The 20,583-nt window shown below is 33.7% G+C and overlaps 1 protein-coding gene across 6 annotated transcripts in view; it reads left to right on the forward strand.

The window, feature by feature from the left end:
* PCNX1 (pecanex 1) overlaps positions 1–20,583 on the forward strand; it is a 133,855-nt gene that overhangs the window by 30,806 nt on the left and 82,466 nt on the right. For 5 of the 6 annotated variants that reach the window (XM_039883672.1, XM_039883674.1, XM_039883673.1 and 2 more), the window contains exons 3-6: positions 3,922–4,027; positions 6,800–6,845; positions 7,667–7,756; positions 14,161–15,867. In XM_039883672.1, coding sequence (XP_039739606.1) covers positions 3,922–4,027; positions 6,800–6,845; positions 7,667–7,756; positions 14,161–15,867 — 1,949 coding nt within the window. Of the gene's footprint in view, positions 1–403; positions 511–3,921; positions 4,028–6,799; positions 6,846–7,666; positions 7,757–14,160; positions 15,868–20,583 lie in introns of those variants that run through there. The other variant, XM_039883677.1, reaches the window with a different exon arrangement.

Genomic DNA, 20,583 nt, shown 5'->3' on the forward strand with positions numbered 1-20,583 from the left:
ATTTCTGATGTTTCTGGAGAGGAAATTAGCACGTTGAATTTTATGATTTAAATAAAAATATTTAGGAGACCATATTTTCTCTTTTTTTATGGCAGTAATACTTGAAGTATTGTAAGGATCTGTTTAAACTACATGTTGGTGAACTTTAGGCTAAGTTTTCTGAAGAAGATTTATTCTGTTTAGGGACTTCGGTTTTATCTATTCATACGTTTATGAACATCGTTGTAATCTAGTTTAGATTTGTAAATTTAGTACTGAGTGGTGCTGTGAAGTTTCTGATTAAAGCCTGAGCAGTTAATGATACTAATAATGAATTCGTTTGTGAAGTCTTCTTTATAATTCAGATTAGACCCCTTCTGCTTTTCTGCCTTTCCCTGTACCTGGTATTTTTTTTTTTTAACAGATGGGGAAATTAAGGCATAAAGGTAGAGATCCCTTGAATTTGGTGTATTGCTTACTGCAGTAAACCATTTTGCTTCTGTGAGAATTGTAAACTACTATACTTTCCAGGTATGTACTGAAATCTTCATTTTTGAAAATCTGCAAGTCTTGCTAATAAAGAAAATTCTTACTCAGCCATTTTATATGTTTTGCTATATTTAGGGCAGTTACAGCTGACTCAAAGTTCTACTTTGGAATTTGCGGAAGAGAGAAGTACCATAATTTTACTAGAGGATTTTTTTTTTAATAAAAGTAGGCGTACAGTTGTTTCTTCATCTTTTTTGCTTCCTAATACCTCCTTCCCACTCAGTATTGGCCATTGAATGTAGTATTAGATCTTTGTTTCTCAGTCGGGAGTGATTTTACCCCCTAGGAGACATTTGGCAGTATTTAAAGACAGTTTCGCTTATCACAACAAGGGAGGAGTGCTACTGGCATCTAGAGGGTAGAAGTCAGGTGTGCTGCTATGCACAGGATGATCCCCCACAGTCAAGAATTATGTTGGCCAAAAGTCAATTGTGCCGAAATTAAGAAACCTCAGATAATGGTGTTTATGTTTGGTTTTGAACTGGAAAGAGAACAATTCCTGTTTGTTGAAAGGCAGTAATGGTGTCTTAGACTGTGGGCTTTACAGTTTTATAGACATGGTGTTCAAATTTTGTCTCATTCCTTACCGTTATGAGTACTTATGTTCAGGTGTATGGAAAAAAAAAAAGAAAAGATATGACAATATATTATAGAGTTTCAAGTATTGTTTTTATCCTCCCTTTCCACCTGAACTCAATATACCAATGACTCAGTTTATTTTGTTTACTTCTGTGAGACTTTAGGCAAGGTTTTACACCTTTTTTTCGTTTTCGTTTTTCATTTATAAAATGAAGATAGTAGTATATATATCATAGGTTTCAAGGGAATAGTCCATGAGAAAATAAAGTACATGCTCCTATGACTCGAATGTAATAAGTACTTGGTAAATGTTTGCCTTTATTTGTTATTAATGATTTTACATGCAGATTGTAATCATTTGGACTTGCTATCAGAAATGATGTATAAAATGAGGCGAGATTGTCCATTATCTGATGAATTGATAAACAAAATAGGTTGTATTCATTCAGTGGAATATTATTAGTCCATATAAAGGTATAAAGTACTAATACATGCTACAACATGGATGAGCCTTGAAAACATTGTGCTAAGTGAAAGAAGCCAGACACAAATGACCACATATTATATGGTTCAATTTATAGGAAACATCTGGAATAGACAAATCTATAGAGACAGTAGATTAGTGGCTACTTAGGGCAGGGGATAATGGGAAATGTTGGAGATGGGGGTAGGTAGTATTAGCTAAAGGGGTTTGTTTTTAAGGTGATAAAAATGTTCTAAAATTAACTGCGGTGATGGTTATACAACTTTATGAATATACTAAAAACTGTTGAATTATATAATTTAAATTGGTGGTATGTGCATTATATATCAGTAAAGCTGATGTACGTAAACTAGGCAAGATGAGAGCTCTCTTTCCTTCCTCTAGTGTTGAAAATTTTATTTCTTAATTTTTACCTTGCTCTTCGTCTTCTGATTTCTGTGGAATTTGACTTAGAGAATGTATTTCAGTGGAGATAGCAATAATTTTGCTGGTTATTACTCATTGCTAATTCGGTGTGGTGATAACTGTTGCTATATACACACTTAAGGTTTTGGCAGATTAGAAAAATATTTCTCATTCTGGTCTATATATTTAGTAAGAGCATCAAGCAACTAACAAACTCGAGTATGTTGAATTGGCCATCAAGTTTGTAACCGAGTCCCAATATGTTTTACTATTATCAATGGGTAGCAACTTAGCTGATTGTCTTTATTGAGCATTAGCTAACTATAGTCTGTGGTCTGGAGTTAGGAACCCATTAAGCAAAAAGGGACATGATAGTTATAAGACCATTAATAATAAAAACACTAGAATTCAAACAGCTGTAGCGATACTTAAAAGGAAGGTATACTTGTAAGCAAATCTGCTTTACCTGTATCTTTTAATTGAAGCTATCAGAATACCCTATCTAAACAGGCTGAGGGAATTTATGGCTCACAATCCTGAAAAGTCTGTATGTAAAGGATGTCTTCAAATGTGGCAAACTGTGGTTTTTAACAATTGCTTCATGATCCTGCTTCCCTTCACCAGGCTGTGCTCTTTTTTTTTCATTGGCTTCTTAGACAGGCTGTCCCTTTGTGGGTATAAAGTGGCTGCAGGAGCTACAAGCCTTAAGTCTTCTAATTATAGGGAAATTTCCTCTTTCAACAATAGAATACTTCTGGTCTGATTAATGCTAGCCTGAGTTGAGTCATGTGCTTATTCTATAACTAAGCTCTGTAACTAAGAGAATGAGACATGCTGATTGACTTTGGCCAGTAGAGCTTCCCCCTAAACCTGAGGATGGGGTCATCTTCACCTAAAACCATATGAAAGTTTGGAATGGGGTGGTTCACCAGAAGAATTTTGGGTTGCTTTTTTTGTTTTGTTAACTAGGAGGTTGAATTAGATCCTGGATGGCAAGATAGTTCACATTTGCTATAATGCCTAGCATGTATACTAGAGCTTTTATCCTTGATAATTATAGCTAAATTTATTTAATACTTACTCCAGATGGAATGAGTAAAACTCTCTGGGCAAAAAATAGGATTATGATAACTTTTAGGTCTGAGTTTTTCTAAAAGTTGAGTTCCTAAGGAACGTTATTTTAAAACTTTATAAGATTTTCTGAAGTTTGGTGTGATCTTTTGCCCTGATTTTGGGAAACCCATTATCTTTTAAGTACTATATGTAGATTTCTTTACTTCTCTGAACCTAGTACTTTTCTCTTTTGTTAAATGCCTCTTGATACTATACAGTGAATGTCATTTTACTTTTTTAACTTAAGCTTTCCAACTCATACACACATCTAAAATCTTAGGTTTCTAATTCCATAAAACAAATTAGTATCCCAGTTAAATGCTGTTCACTTAAAAAATACAGATAAAAATAACTTGACCAGAATGAGTGTTTCCTTTCATGTTTATCATTGTGTCATTCAGCTCAGTCAGACTGCTCTTGGAGAGCGGTAGGTAAGATCTGATTACTTTCTGTGTTTACAATGGCTGATGTCTCTTTGATCTTAGGAAACAAAAGGCAAATCATTTCTTTGCTAGAGTGTTTTTACGGCACATATTATAAAACGTGCTATATTTAGTATGCCGCAATTGTAATCAAGATCAGTTTCTAGTGGACTGGGTATACACAGTTTGGGAGAGTGCTTTAAATATTTCAAATAGTGATGTAGCTATAAAATAATTCAAATTATTAGACTCAGAAATGAAGAATGATCTTTTTTTGCCATTTGATCTATTAAAAATCAGAACCTCTTTTTTATGGAAAAAAATGATAAAAAGAAAACGGTTGGTGGCAAATAATGGCAGTTACTCTCTTTCTATCACTTTTTCCCATAGTGATCCTGGTGGAGGGATTGAAATGTCCGAGTTCATTCGTGAGGCCACACCACCAGTTGGTTGCAGTTCAAGAAATTCTTATGCTGGCCTAGATCCAAGCAACCAGGTAGGAACCTGTGTGATTTTATTTTGCCTTTTTCTCTCCTGACGATGATGGTCTCAGGAATTCTCTTGTTTATAATAGTCAGTTCATGTTTGGCTTTATCTTGCTATTTAATTTTTTGATTATTTATTAATAGTATCTTTTATTAACATTCTTTTTAACTGAATTTTTATATTAAGTATATTTTTGCTAAACATGAAGCTTAGTAAACAGTTAAAAATATTGCAAAGCTTATTTTTTATTGGCTACATCAAGAGTTTATTAGTAGTTTTAATATGTTGTGTATGCTTATTTTTACTTTCAGTGCCATTTAACTTTTATACAGCATAGCATACATACCTTAAATGTACAGCTCAGTGGATTTCTACATATATATGCACACCCATTTAATTGCCATCCAGATCAAGGAAGTCCCTCATGCCCCTTCAACTTAATATTAACCTATATTATGAGCCAGTTTCTTATTGTATACACCCATCCCTCAATTTATGTGGGTTATCTGTTCCACATGTCTTTTTTTATGTGGAGGAAAACTGTATAAAAAGAGTCCACCAGTAAGAAAAAAAAATGCCAAAAAAAATAGGCCAATATAAGTCATAAAAATAATCATTTCACATATTTTCACAAAAAATGCTAATGAAAATTCAGAAAAAAAAATAAAATAAGTTTTATTCGCTGTCGATATCTACTGTAATCTAAAGCAAGCAACCTTCTTTTTTTAATTGTCACAAGGTCACTATCCTCGTTGCTCGAAGTATTTGGAAGTACTACTTTGGTTTCATTATTTATGTTTATGTTTTTGGATGATCTTTTTTCAATCCTATCTTTTGCTAAGTTTTCATAAATTCTTTGACATTCACTGCAACATTTTTTAAAACCTTTTTGAAATTTCAAGCCTCGTTGGATGTTTGAATCAATATCTGGAATTGCAGTTTCCAGTTTTGTAGCCAGTTGAAGAGCTTTGTAAATATTTTCTGCAGTGAATCAAGGTCACTGCCATATTCATCAGCAGGATGGGCTTCAGATATTAAGCGAATTAATTCATTATCAGTTAATTCATGATCAACCAGTAATTTGTTAATATCATCTACATTCAAATTGTCAGAGCCTTCTTCTTGAAATTTATTTAATAAATTAATAATGCCAGTTAATCCCTCTTCGGTTGTTGGAACCATATTCCCTGGTACAACCACTTCTGGCCATATTGCTTTCCAGCAAGCATTTAAAGTTGATGGCTTTATATCACTCAAAGCTAAAGCAATATTCTTGATATAACTTAAAAACAACTTAAAATTGCGTATTTATTCCTGGCTTCTATAACTATAAATGATTCATTATCTTCAAGTTTATTAAAAATATCATTAAAACTCCATTTAATATAATTAATCTTAAAAACGGAAATAACGCCTTGATCTAAAGGTTGGGTCGAGGAAGTTGTATTTGGTGGCAAGTATACAACTTTTATATTTGGATGTTCTAAATTATGTGGATGGCCAGGTACATTATCTAAAATTAAAAATATTTTAAAAAGAAGACATTTTTCCTTTATATAGTTTTCAGGTTCTACTCAAAACATTTGTAAAACCAGTCCCAAAAAACATCAGTAGTCACTCATGCTTTTTTATTTGCCATCCAATGAATGGGAAGATCATTAATAATTGTGTTAGTATTAGTTCTTTGTTCACTGCTGAGTTAAGCTATTTTTTAGAAAGAGTAATCGCAAATATTGGAAATGAAAAAGAAAGAACTATGTAAAATGAGACCACAGTAAATGGAAACTGCATATAAAAAGCCCACATAAATGGGGGAAATATTTATTGCATGTAAAAAAAACTTGTATAAAAAAATATTGTGTAAATCGAAGGACAGGTGTACTTCTGTTCAATTGAATCAGTGAAAGGAAAGACTTGCTAAAATGCAAAGTAATTTTTGAATGTTCTTAATTTTATTCCAAAGTGTTAAATTTGACCGTTTTCTTTTTGAATCTCTTGAAAATAGATTGTAGAGTTACCAAGACTTGTTGATTTAGTAATTTTCACGTTATATTTTGTTTTCTTAATGCGTTTGTGGAATTTGTGGTGTTTGTTTCTATAATTTTTATAATAGTATAATAAATAATGGTTGTGAAATTTTAGGGAAGTGTTATGCCTTTAGTATAAGCACTAAAAGTTCAGTAGATTTTAGTTTGCTAAAAATTCATGTTTCATGGATGGCTTAGTTTTTAATTCTTTCTAATATGTTATAGCAGTCTACAAAGACATACTTTTTGTCTGGAACTCAGGAAAGTACATATTGATTCATGAACAATTCGACAGTTGAAGATTTAGGTTGCTCTTTGTGGCATATATATTTTTTCCCTCCAAACCTTCCCTTTATATGACCTGATAAGTCTAAATTTATTTTAGATAGACTCAACAACTATTTTGCTTTTGTTTATAACATGAACATATCATGGTGCAATATAAAAAATGATAGTAATTGTATGATTGCTTAAGGTTGGAGGCATCCTTCCACGGGGCCTCCGTCAGTCCTGAGCGTGCAGAGAGATTCAGCCATTCGGTGTCCCAGCACATCTGTAATACGTTCACAGTGTGTGCTGCAGCAAACAGGTTGTGGCTCTGATGTGCAGTGCCTAAAGGGTATGTTTTAATATTGATAAAAGTGACTGATAACATGTTTTGATAATATAATTTTTTAAATTATCTTGCTAATGTATGTTGATAATGACATAGCTAGCATTTTAATGTTTTACTTAAATTCATGTCATGTTTTCAGATTGGATCTGGTTCTTCTCGTCTTGGAACAGCAGCAACTATTAAAGGTAGATGTGATCTAACTTGGAAGTTGACTGTGACTTTCCATTTCATTTCTGATTTTAATAAAGATAACAAAGTACTGTTTATTCATGTGAAATGAAAAATTGTAGAAATTTTTTTGTAGATAAAATTATGTATCTTATATTAAAGATTACTTGATTTAAATTGTCTCCTTTTCATCATCCAAATTTCACAAACGTGTTTGACCATTTGCATTACATTGTAAATTTTTATCTCTAAGAAACTTCCTTGCCTTGAGGGAAAATACTTTCATGGATTTTGGTGAGGTTTGTGGAAAACTGAGTAAATTATTGTGAAACTTTTAAATTGGATGCAAATGAGATACTAAAAAAAGGGAAAGTTTTTTTCTGTACATCTTATATATGTCTTTTATTCAATATACCTACTTCAGATAAATGCATATTATTTTTACTCTGTAATTTTTTAGATTTCTGGTTTGCCCTGGGAAGGAAATTTACGTTGTTTTAAGTTGTTATTATATAATTTTCATTTCTTTTTAAAAACTTTTTTTTTAAAGAAATAGTTTTATTAGCTAACAATATGAAGCTTTCCATATGATTTGGTTTATAGTGCTATGGGAATAATTATGTGGTCTGATAGTCTGTGATATTTCCTGTTAGTTCAGTGCATCTTCCATTATTGTAATCCTTGATATACGAAAACTGCTTTAGTAGATATAGTATGCTAATATAGTGTATGGTAAACTAGTATAGTAGAGATCTATGATCCTTGGTATCCTTCCTCATTATGCTGTAGTATACAGTCTTTACTAACATATCTTCACATGTTTTTCTTAACTTTGTAGGAGATACAGACACTGCTAAAACTTCTGATGATATCAGTTTAAGTCTGGGCCAGAGCTCTAGTCTTTGTAAGGAAGGAAGTGAAGAACAAGGTAAGAACATTATACTTCACAGTGACATTATATGTTGTGGTGGACCAGGATAAGTTTATAGAATATGCCTCTTACATTTTGGCAAAAGTTAATAATAATTTAATATGGTATTTATTTTTAAGAAGCATTAAAATCATTCACTAGGATAACACTACAGTGTTAGAAGTACTTTTAGCTTTCTGGAATTCAGTTGTGCATGTTCTGCTAAGTAAACATGATGGGAAAGATTTTATGAGCATGTGCTCCAGAGTGAGTGTGAGATGAGAGATAAGAATCTGCTATCCTTCTTGTCAGTCAGAGCATCTTGCCTGGCATGGTGATAACTTGAATGTAAAACTGCTATTTTCCATCCAGTGTAACCTCTAAATGCCAGCTATTTCATATCTTGCCTAACAATATGTTTTAACAAAGAAATAACTTGCTGTTGAAGTTTCTGAGAAACTGTATGTCTTTCTCCAATATGGTACCTCCTGTAGTAGATTTTTAATAGAAATTTTGGCTTTAAGTGATTTTTTTTCCCTTCATATTCAACTCCATTGTAAATGAGTACTCTGAATTTTCTTGGCATTTGCTTTTTTTTTTTTTTTTTAAGAACTGCCACATTTTTACATTTGATTTTTAATTTTCAAACATGAAAGGATAAATGTGTCAACCCCATTTATCCCATGTTATATAATCAGTGAGACAGAAAATCGTTTCCTTATTCTCAGCCTGTTCATTATTAGTCTATGGGGGATGTTTGGTAGACAGGCAGGCTGACGATTTTCCTATACTTGATTATGAAACTGATTTATAAAGTTACAAATAGACCACTAAATTATGACATTTTCCTATTAATTTAATATTTTACCCAGATCCAGTTCTTACAAGCATATTTTGTTACTGGTACTTGGAATTTTAAGTTTATCGCTGTAACTGCTTTTTTTGAATTGTAGTACCCCATCATTGTTTATTTGCTTTTGTGGACTACCCCTGTCAGCCTACTCTTTTCCACTAAAAAAATACTCTCAAATGTACTGTATGATACAGAAATAATTTTCTTATAAAAAGTAAAGGTGAATTCATTGGTTTGGGAATTATAGTATCTCATTCTATAATATGTAATTATGAGAATATCTCAAAAACTAGGTATTGATCTTAGAGAAGCTAGTGCCATTGTATTTATGGGTCATGTATTTTTATTTTATATCTGGAAAGTACCACGCACAAGCAAGAAGTTTGTAGAGTGGCAGGTTAGGAATTCTATACACACCTGGCAGACACACATGGACACAGATAATGTCTAACATTCACTGAGTACATACTATTATGTAGGTTAGAGGTCAGCACACTTTTTATGTAAATGGTCAGATAGCTTTGTATTGCCATATTGTCTCTCTTACAACTACTCTAACTGCTATTGTAGAGTGAAAGGTGCCATAAATAATACTAAATGAGTGGGCATGGCTGTGTTAAACTAAGACTTTATAGAAAGAGGCAGAGGGCTGATTTGGCTCCATGGGTCTTAGTCTGTCAACCCCTGGTTTCAGTCATCTTCTAAGTGCGTTATTATACACATTCACTCAGTTAATCTTTACGGTAAGCATTTGATGTTAATATTATTCTCATTTTACAATGACATATAGCTTAAAGAGAAGTTATAAAAAATGTGCCCAAAGTTACACAGCTACAAAGTGGTAGTCCTTTAATTGCAGTCTAGTTTTGAATTATGCTTTTAATGCTATGCTATACTACTATCATATAGTTTTGTAACTTGCTTTATCACATACCATTTTTCCACATAGTTAACATTTAACAGATAGTATCTGGTACTCATGATATACTGAGCATCATTCTAAGAATTGGAAATAAATTAGTGAACAAACAGACAAAAAGTTCTACCCTCATGTGGCTTCCATACTGTTATTATGGAATTATACTCGTACAAATATATATGTAGTAATAGAGACAGAGGATAGAGAGTGGAGGCTGGGGAGTTGTAAGTTTAAGTAGAGTGGTCCAGGGAAAGCCTCACTGAGAGCAAAACCTAAAAGAGGTGAAGAAGTATTAGCTATCAGGATATTTGGGGATAAAAGGTTTCCCTCTAGGCAGAGGTAACAGCACAGGCAAAATTTCTAAATTAGGAACAGGCCCATCAGGTTTGAAAAATAGTGTGGCTGGTGTGGAGTATGTGAGAGGACATTATATAGTCTTGTAAGCCATTTTCAAGATTTTGGTTTTAATTTCCAGTGAGATGAGGAACTACTGACGGTTTTGAGCAGAGGAGTGTCATGATCTGTGTTATATTTTAACAGACTCACTTGACTCCTATATTGAGAAAATATTAAAAGGGGCAAAGGCTGAAGCAGGGAGCTCAGTTAGCAGATTATTGCAATAATCCAGGACACAGATTAGGGTAGTCTCATTGTGTAGAAGATATTAATGAGAGGATTTGTTGATGTTGATGGACTAGATATATCATGTGAGAGAAATAATAGTCATGGATGACTAAGGTTTTGGGTTAAGCAGTGAGGAGGATGGAGTCCCTGTTAACTGAAAAGGGAAAGACTGAGAAGGGGCAGATTTTGGACTAGGGAGAACAGGGAGAAGGAAGGTAAGACAGGGAGTTCCGTTTGGGGCATATAAGGTACAAGATGCTGTTATACCTCTAAACAGCAATAATTAGTAGATAATTAGATAGGTCTAGGTTTCAGGTAGGAAATCTGGGTTGAGGTTTTAAATTTAGGAGTTTTCAGTATATAAATAGCCCCCCAAAAATTCAGTCATGTCAGCTGTGGGATTGTGTTATCATGAAGCTAGTAAACGGCAAATGTGCATTGTTAGCCAGTTTGGAGTTTACGTGTCCTGGCTCTCTGATCCAAATCTGCATTAGTCTTACCTACAGTTTGGCACCACCTAGTGGTAGTTCATTCTGGCTTATCTGTCAGTTGGAGCTCTTCTGGTTCTCTGGCTGGTTTGGATTTACAGGGCAGTGACTTTTAGTCAGTTGGTTAACTGTTAGTTGCTTAGCTGGCACTTATTTTATCAATACGATTCAGGATATTTGAGAGAAAACTGAGCATGGGGGTACGTGTGCTCTCCTTTTTCACTTCCAGGAATGGATATCTACAGTTCCCTTCTCCAGCCTCACTCATTTTCCTTACTCAAGATCATAACTTCAGCCCAGTGAGTACTGGGGCTAGGTAGAAGATGGAAGAACTTGTTCCAGGTATTTCTAAATTTTAGTAATGGGGCCAGAAAAATGAATGAGTTTTCTACACAAAAGAGAGAATATAGATAGGAAGATGAAAAGTTCAAAGGATTGAGCTCTGCACCACTCCAGTTTAATAAGTCCAGGAGACTGAATGTAACAACTGGTGAGGTGAAGAAACCAAGAGGGCTGTAGCCGGTGTTTCAGGCAGAGTGATCATGGTCAGTTTTGTCAAATGTTGCTGATAGGTCAGGTGATAGGAGACTGAGGTTTGACCATTGGATTTAACAGTGCTGATGACCTTGATAAGCATCTTACTGGAGTGGGAATAGAATACATGTAAGAGAGAATTAGAGGAAAAGAACAGAAAACTGTATATAGGCTACTCTTGGTGAATTTATGTAAAGGGATCAGAGATACAAGGTGATAGTAGGGGAAGTGAAGATAAAAGATTTGGATTTTGTAAGAATATTTCGGAGCAATAACAGCTTGTTTTCTATAATTGATGGGGATGATTTATTAGAGAGGAGGAAAGTGTGATTTTTGTTTATAAAAGAAATATATGTTAATTTTAGAAAATATAGTTAAGAATAAAGAAGAAAATAATTCATACTCCTGCCACTGAGATAATTTGTTAATATGTTTTTGATGTATTACTTTTTTCTTATTTTTTTACTGTGATATATTTTACATACCATAAAATTCACCCTTCTAAACTGTACATTTTAGTGGTTTTTAGTATATTCACAAGGTTGTGTTTGTATCCATCACCACTATCCAATTCTAGAACATTTTCATTATACCTCAAAAAGAAACCCGGACCCATTATATTTCCCATGTCTTTCTTCAACCAGCCCCTGGCAACCACTGATCTATTTTCCATCTCAATGTATTTGCCTATTTTGGACATATCATATAAATAGAATTATATAATATGTGGCTTTTTGTGTCTGGCTTCTTTAACTTGGTATGTTGTAGCATGTATTAAGACTTTATTTCTTTTTATGGCTAAATATAGTATATTACTTTTTACATTCCTACAAACATATGTACATATACCCTTAGTATTCTTTTTACTGTTACAGATTGGGATAATACTTTTTATATAGTGCCTTCTTTTTATCTAAGTATTTTCTCATATTATTACATAATCTTTGAAAACATGTTTTAGTGCCTACATGATGTTCTTAATAGACATCATAATTTAGTCAATCATTTTTATTGGAGATTTTTATACTTTTTGTGTTTTAAGAAGTTTTATAACCTGAGATGAACAATTTTTTGATAAAACCTTATATTCATATATGATTTTATCCTATAGCAGCAATTTCTAGATATAGATTACTGGTCATAGGTGAATATACTTTTGGAAGTTTTTGGGCCATATCGCCAGATCGCTTTACAGAAAGTTATCCCAGTTTCATCATGAGCAGTATGTGAACATGCCTTTCTTACCTCAACACCACTAGTAGCAATCATTGGAAAAAATTGAATTATATGAAAAAAAGTACCTCTGTGTTGATTTGATCTTGTCTTGGACTGACTGTATTACTACCAGTAAGAAAAATGCCAGGAAACCATATTAAAAGTTTCCTAAAACCACCTAAAGTTAAACTTTTTATGGTATATTTATTTAGCAACATTGAAAAAAGTACATATAGTAAAGTAAGTTTGGCTGTGCCTTTCAAAATCAAAACCTTAAATTTCTGCTTTATTAATGTTTTAGAAAGGAATTGGTTTTGATTAACATTTTGTTAAAGTTTTTGTTGCATATATAATTAGTGATTTTTGGCTACTTCAGTTTTTATTCTATAAAATTCATAATGTGAATTTCACACCATTCTGTAGTTGCTTATTAGAGATACATAGTTTTTAGAAATAACTATAATTTCATACTGTAAAAAAGTAAATACAGTGCTAACTTTAAAATTTTGTTGTTTAGGTTGTATAACCCAAGCATAGTGACAACTCTTTTGGACAAATGATAAGAACATGGATTTTACTTATCTCGAAGACTTTAAAACATAAGAAAAAGCCTAATAGGTTATTTGTAAATCACAATTTATATAGTACATTCTAGAGACTGACTCTGAGTTTTTAATTATTTAGATATAATCTAGATTTAGATTTTTTTTAAAAATAAACATTTCTAATAATTTATTCTTTTTATATATTAATCTTAGAGGGAAATGTGTGCTTTTATTGTTGAGATTCTACTGGAACAGTCTGACTTACTACAGAATCTATTGTATTTTTTTCTATGCAGTTACGAGAAATAATTTTGATTGAACTAAAAGCAGATTCAACCATCTTTGTCAAAAGTGTATAAAAATTCAGCTATTGTGTAGTTCAGTTGTCAAACTATATTTCTAGATAAATTACAGTGTGGGTAGGTAGATGGATTTATTTGTATCTACACACAAATATATATGGTAACTCAGGTCACTAAATCAGTGCCCTAAAGGGAGAGCGAAAGGTATTGTCTTACAGATATCAGGAGATATGTATTTTTTTTCATGAGGCATTTTGTAATTGCTGCATCAACGATGAAACAAGAAAATGCAGTATTTTGCCTCATAATTATTGTTTTAATCTTTTCAATCATTCTGAACATTAAGATGTATCTTGTTTGGGAATTAGTCAGCCTTTGATTTTTTTCTATTTCTAATGACTAGGTTTTTGTTGATTTGTAAAACATTAGTCTTTCAAAGAGATTTTTGTATTGTATTAGTGAAGTAAAATAATGATAGCTACTATTAATTTTGCATATTAAAATTAGGGACATGCATCAGTAATTGTCAGACACTGTGCAGAGCAGTGCATATCATATGTTAGTTATTCCATGGTACTCCTTGGAGAGATTGATACTGCATTTTACAGATGAGAAAGCAGGCTTAGAAAGGTAACCCAAGGTTACCTAATTAGTTAGAGACAGAGCTCACATAAAAATCCAGGTCAATTTTAAATATAATCCTTTGTTGCCTGTTATTTTATTGTTATTCTGTAGAACATTTTCTGAGGCGATTAGTTCATTCCATCAATAGAATGCTTTCTTTTTGCAGCTCTTTGGATTGATGAGCCAACTATTCAGTAAACTACTTTAGAAATTATTTTTACTTGATTTACTGTAAGCTGCGAACTCTTTCCATTGTTAAACGATAAAAAAGCAGATCGTAGATTTGTGTTAACATTTCCAAATATATGTTTGAAACAGATTTGGCAACTGATCGGAAGCTCTTCCGTCTGGTCTCCAATGATTCCTTCATCTCCATTCAGCCTTCCTTATCTTCTTGTGGACAGGACTTACCACGGGACTGCAGTGACAAAGCGAGCCTGCCAAGTCATAGCCATCATCATCATGTCGATCAGTCTCTGTCCAGTGCATGTGATACCGAAGTAGCTTCTCTTGTTCCTTTGCATTCACACTCTTATAGGAAAGATCACCGGCCACGAGGTGTGCCACGGACTTCTAGCTCTGCTGTGGCTTTTCCAGATGCCTCACTGAATGACTTCCCTCTGTACCAGCAAAGACGTGGCTTAGATCCAGTTAGCGAGTTAGAATCTTCCAAGCCTCATTCTGGATCCAAAGAATCCTTGGTGGAAAATTCTTGTTTATCTGGGGAATTTCAGCTTGTTGGTGAGCTGAAAAACAGTAAGTCTCAGCCACCTACAAAGAGTGGGAAGAGCAAACCTTTGAAAGCAGACAAAAGCATGGACAGCTTGAGGAGCCTGAGCACGCGCAGTAGTGGGTCCACAGAGAGCTATTGCAGTGGAACGGACCGTGATACCAACAGTACTGTCAGCAGCTATAAGAGTGAGCATACCAGCTCAACTCACATAGAGAGCATCTTGTCAGAGCATGAGGAGTCTCCTAAAGTAGGAAAGAAAAATGGTAGGAAAAAAGAGTGCTGTGCTGACCCAGAGGACAAGACTAGCTGTACCAGTGACAAAAGGACTAGTAGTGAAAAGACTGCCTTGGAAGTGAGTATAAATAGTGGGGTTCAAGAGGCCAAGGACTGTAATACCTCTGATGATATTCACAGTCAGAGGGGTCTCAGCACCTCTGTATCTGAAGAAGCCAATAAAAATCCCCATGCAAACGAATTTACTTTGCAAGCGGACAGACCACTTGGGAAAACAGCTGAAAACAAAGAGGAGCAGAGTGATAAGCCCGCCGTTTCAGTGGACTCAAAAGTTGGGAGAGATATTGGCGGAAAGCAAAAGGAAGGGGATGTACGACCTAAATCTTCCAGCTTAATCCACCGGACAGCCTCTGCCCATAAGTCGGGCAGGAGACGGACAGGAAAGAAACGGGCCAGCAGTTTTGATTCAAGTCGGCATAGGGACTATGTTTCTTTTCGAGGTGTTTCTGGTACCAAGCCACACAGTGCTATATTCTGTCACGATGACGACTCTAGTGACCAAAGTGACTTGAGCAGAGCATCTAGTGTTCAATCTGCTCACCAATTCAGCAGTGATAGCTCTTCTAGCACGACTTCTCATTCGTGTCAGTCCCCTGAGGGCAGATACAGTGCTTTGAAGACCAAACATGTTCCTAGAGAAAGGGGCACCGACTCTGAGCACACACACAAATCTCGTTTGGGTCCTGAAGGATCTGGCAAAAAGCGGGCGACACGTCGGACTTCCAGCACAAATAACGCCAAGACTCGAGCCCGAGTGCTGAGCCTGGACAGTGGCGCAGTAGCGTGCTTGAATGACTCCAGCAGGCTGCTGGCACCCCAAAGTATAAAACCCTTAACCACTTCAAAATCAGATCTTGAGGCCAAAGAGGGAGAGGTGCTAGATGAGCTCTCTTTATTGGGACGGGCTTCCCAGTTAGAGACAGTCACTCGATCTAGGAATAGCTTGCCAAGCCAGGTAGCATTTCCTGAAGGCGAAGAGCAAGATGCAGTCAGTGGAGGTAAGTAAATTATAGGACGAGATTTCCCCAAGAGTTAACTGCAGTTATTGATACTGTTGATTAGAGTGATATTTATTAAAATATGCTTTGTATTAATATCCTCTGTTCCACTCTGTTATTAAAATAGACTTTTCCATGAAGAAGGAGTTGATTATCTTAGAAAAGGTTTTGGTACATATTTGGAACATCAAGAAAATATTTTTTCAGTTGTATTCTTTGAATCTGTAAAGAATATGAAATGAAAGAATATGAAAATATTCTTTGAATATTTTACTAGGAGCAACAAAAATTGGTCCTCTTCCCTCTTTGTACAATATCAACAACAGAATGTAGAATTTTATTAGGGCACCCAATTAATCATTTCTTATATACTGTTTACCACTGAACTTTCAGAATTAGAACCTGTTACATAAGATTTTTCCAAATACTACTTTAGCTCTGCCTGTGTACTTTGGAAACTTTTATGGCTCTTTTATGTCTGTTTCTTCAGTTTTATTTTTGTCTTATTCAAGTTTTAGGCATTAACCTTTTTTTTTTCCTGTAACTTCACACTGAAAGTTTATTAAATTTAAGTTTGTAGTTTATATTGGCACTTAGTATCCATTAATGGATATATGATGATCCCTATAACAGTGATGGTGTTTTGGTTAAGGTAATAGCTTATTTGTTGCAGGTTTATAAAAATTGTGCAAAATTTAATATGTGATTTTATATTATCCATGTGTTTTTGGCCATTTTGTTTATTTCAGAGTTGTTTTTTGCTATTACCTCCTCAGAATACTTTTTTAAAAATTCTGTTCTGGTTATTATGGAATCTGGTTCTTGAATAGAATGAGAAGAACGAAGCCCTCCGTTGCCAGCACTGTAGCTTTTTCATCCTCCACCCCCATTCTCTTTATTCAGGCTTATATCTTTAGTTTTAAAGCTTCTAGACTCTTATTAAAAGTTAAGCTGAATATTTTGTTTGTACATTGTGAAACATAAGGAACTTGCTTTTTATCTCAAAGAATTCTAATTTCACCCAGAGTATTTTAAAAGTTCATATTGTGGTAAACATTCTCTTGTTTCTTTTGGTATAGTTTCTAACATAGGTTAATTTCTAATGAGAATGTAAAAAAAAGATCTTTAGTACCTAAGGAAGCAAATAGCCTATCCAACCTAAATATTGAGAACTAATTATTTCTGAAATGATTATAACTACTTGGTGACAGTATAGTAATTAAATTCCCTCAAGTCTTAGATGTGCATATCATTCTGTTTTTTATAAAAGGTCTGAAATGCCTTGCGTGATTTCTCACACAAATCATATCAAATATGTTCATAACATGCAAGAAACCACTGGGTTTTAAAATACAGCTTAATTTTTAAAGTTGTCATTAAAATAAGTTTTAAGAGTGAACATGCTTTGGTAGGAAAATATTGCTCTTCTAAATATTGTTGGAATGTAAATACTAAAAACTATGTACAAGAACTATAGTAAATTCTTATGTCTTTATATTTAAAATGTCATTTCCTTTTCTCAGGGAATGTGAGGTGTTCTATTTTTTGTAAGAGTTATAGGGAAGGTGTTAATTACTTTTCAGTGCAGATCTTTGACTAATATGAGCCCTCGTTTTTTCAGATTCTAGCTTTTCTATTATTTGCATTCTTATTTCTAAAAAACAAACCATTGATTGTTAATAAGAAACAAATACTGAACTAAAAATTTCCATGCACTTTGAAGGAATAAATATAATAGTCTGTGGGCTCTTAAATTTTTTTTTTTTTTGCTAAAAGAAGGCATTGTAGAGGCTATTGTGTTTAGTTATAATCTATTTTTATTCTAAACACATTATAGCTTCATTGTGTTTAGAATAAAAATAACAGCATAACTAAACTAAGTGTATTGAGGATTTATATTCAGGTGGTTTTAGTTATATTAGGGGGTTGTTTGGGCTTTTTGAAAATTGGCGGTAGTGGGAGGGGATGTTTGGTTCTTTTTATTTAAAAATTATATTATATCTCAAATACTTGGTAAGAATTTGTTTATTTTAGCCTTATTTGTCAGTAGACTTTCTGGCAATTGAGGAGAAATTTTTCTGGGCTATCTATTCTCCCTTATTGTACTCCTGAAATGTGTCAACAAAATAGAGCATACTGCTTGACCATTTATATGCCTATAGATCAGCAGTCCCCAACCTTTTTGGCACCAGGGACTGGTGCTCCTGTGAGAATCTAATGCCTGATGATCCGAGGTGGAGCCGAGGCGGTGATGCTAGCGCTGGGGAGCGGCTGCAAATACAGATGAAGCTTCAGCTCCCTCACCTGTTGCTTACCTCCTGCTCTGCAGCCTGGTTCCTAACAGGCCACAGACCATAATGATCTGTGGCCCAGGCTTGGGGACCACTGATCTATACTGAGTAGATGCTTAGACATAAAAAACCACATGGAAAAATGCTCATTTAGTGCAGTAAACAGGTTTGGATGCTTCAGTTACTTGGAAAAATGAGCTTCTCTTAAAAAGTGTCAAGAAAAAGAGATATTTTATTGATGTGGCAAATAAGGGTTTGTGTATAGAATTCCCAAAACCAGCCCAATGCCTGATTTTGTGTGGTAGGAACAGACATTATAGTATTATTTTTTCCTAGCAGCAGTGAAGTTCTAGATAGGAATCAGATGGTAACATTTAATACCACCTCTAATTACTAACTGGATACTCTGGCAAGCCATTAAATCTGTGCCTCAATATCCTCAATTGTAAAACAGTAACAATAACTGTGTGGGCCTGTCTCATAGTTAACTATCAGACTCTAATGAGCTCAGATGTGTAAAAGTGCTTTGTAAATTGTAGCTTTATTATGAAAACAAAGACACTGATGCCTTTTAATCATGTGTCAGGAAGTTTCCCTTTTCTAATATATATCACTTCAAATATATACTCTTCATTAATGACTTCTTATTAGGTGAATCTCCTAAAGATATATGCAGAATTGTTTTGGAGCGCGGTTTTCTGGGAGAGGATTTATATCTCTCATCTTATTCCCAAAGGATTTTAAAAAATTAGGAACGGCCTATGAAAGTAAGTAATCCTTAAACTATATCTTTTAGGAATTATTCTGTGTGAATTATGACTCCACAGGTATAATTTAATTTCTTGAAAGCATCTCGTCTACTCAACTATATTTATTTGGCTGCTGGGATTGTGGAAAATTGAATAAGGATATGCAAATTCTCTTTAGCTCAAGTCACAGCTAATTTTGTTGTTTGCTTTTGTTTGTTGGTTTACTTGTCAAAAAAGTAGAGAAAATAAGAGGAGAGAAGGAGCAGTTAGGGGAATTGTTTTATAAACTATATAAATGTCTAACTAATGTACTGTATACTTGAAACTAATAAAAAAAAGTAGAGTAGTCCTTTGTAATGTTTTCACTGATGGAAAGTATTTTAATTCAGAATGAATGCTCAGAAGTTATGCAGTAGATCTTTTATTTTTCTGAGCAGTATATAACAAAAAAGTAACTTATTACAAATGAATCCTTTCACTAAGCAATCATCTGTCTGATTGACATTGTTTCTAAATGGCATCTTATTCTATATATATATTTATGCTCAAACTTTCTAATTTTTGAGATAGAATATGGACAACCCTTCTTACTTCCCAAATTTTGCTCTTTTGTTCATCCCAGCTATCCTGAAAGTATTCTAGTGCCTTTAATGTTTTCTGTGTTTTCATTCAGGGTAAAACAAAGTGATAGTTTATTGTTTTAATACCCGCATATGAAAATAGTTAAATAATTTAATATAGAATATGTAGCATTTCCCTTAACTCATTTCGAGATAAATAAAAACTAACTCCTGAGGTGGGAGGTGTGTATTGTGGATTTTGTTTTCTTTTTGATATTTAAGATCAGATCAGATCACAGCTGTCTAAAATGTCTTAGGGTCTCTGTGCTTTGTGCATGAATTGCCTTTAGGTACCCAGTAAGTGTTTAAACTTATTGAATGATTTATTACTGTGTCAAAAATAAAGAGCTGAATTATCTGAAGTTCTCTCTTAAAATTACTGTGATCTTAATTCAGTCTTGGAGTTTTCTTAACACAAAAGAAATGATTAGAAAGTCAAGACATAAATTTTTAAAAATATGTTAAAATTACAATTGTCTATATGTACTTGAAAGTATTTTATGTCTGTCTTGTTATTCACGGTTTTGAATCACTTGAATATTTGTGATTTTCTCCTTTACCTACATATACATAAAATTTAGTTGCATCTGGAGTGCTCAATTTTTATTATTTGCATTTTATGCTCTTATTATTTTACTGGTTAATTTCATTTTTTTGCCAGGTCAAAATATCAACTTCAAAACTAGGTTTTAAAGTTTTTTCTCTCCTGTCTCATTCTCTAATTTAAAGATATTTTTTTGTTCTTGTTTTCTTTCTCTTATAAAGGATTAAAAATTTATTGCAGTTGGATTGTGGAAGTGAATTTTCAAGTGTGGTTATAATTTATGTGACAATGTGCTTATGGCAAATTTAAGCTTTAAAGACACTTTTCTTTCCTTGGCTCTAATAGAACTGGACTCCCACTGGACCCTGTTTCAAATAGAGATGTTCTATATTAAGTAGCACACTCCCAGGGGGTCATGGCTTAGTCTTATTTGTTGTGACCATAAATTATAACATAGTGTTTTCAGGCAAATGTGTGATCCTAACTACTGTTAAAGTAATTGCTGTAGTAAA

Source organism: Pteropus medius, unplaced genomic scaffold (assembly GCF_902729225.1).
Source record: "Pteropus medius unplaced genomic scaffold, Ma_sr-lr_union100, whole genome shotgun sequence".
Lineage (NCBI taxonomy): Eukaryota > Metazoa > Chordata > Mammalia > Chiroptera > Pteropodidae > Pteropus > Pteropus medius.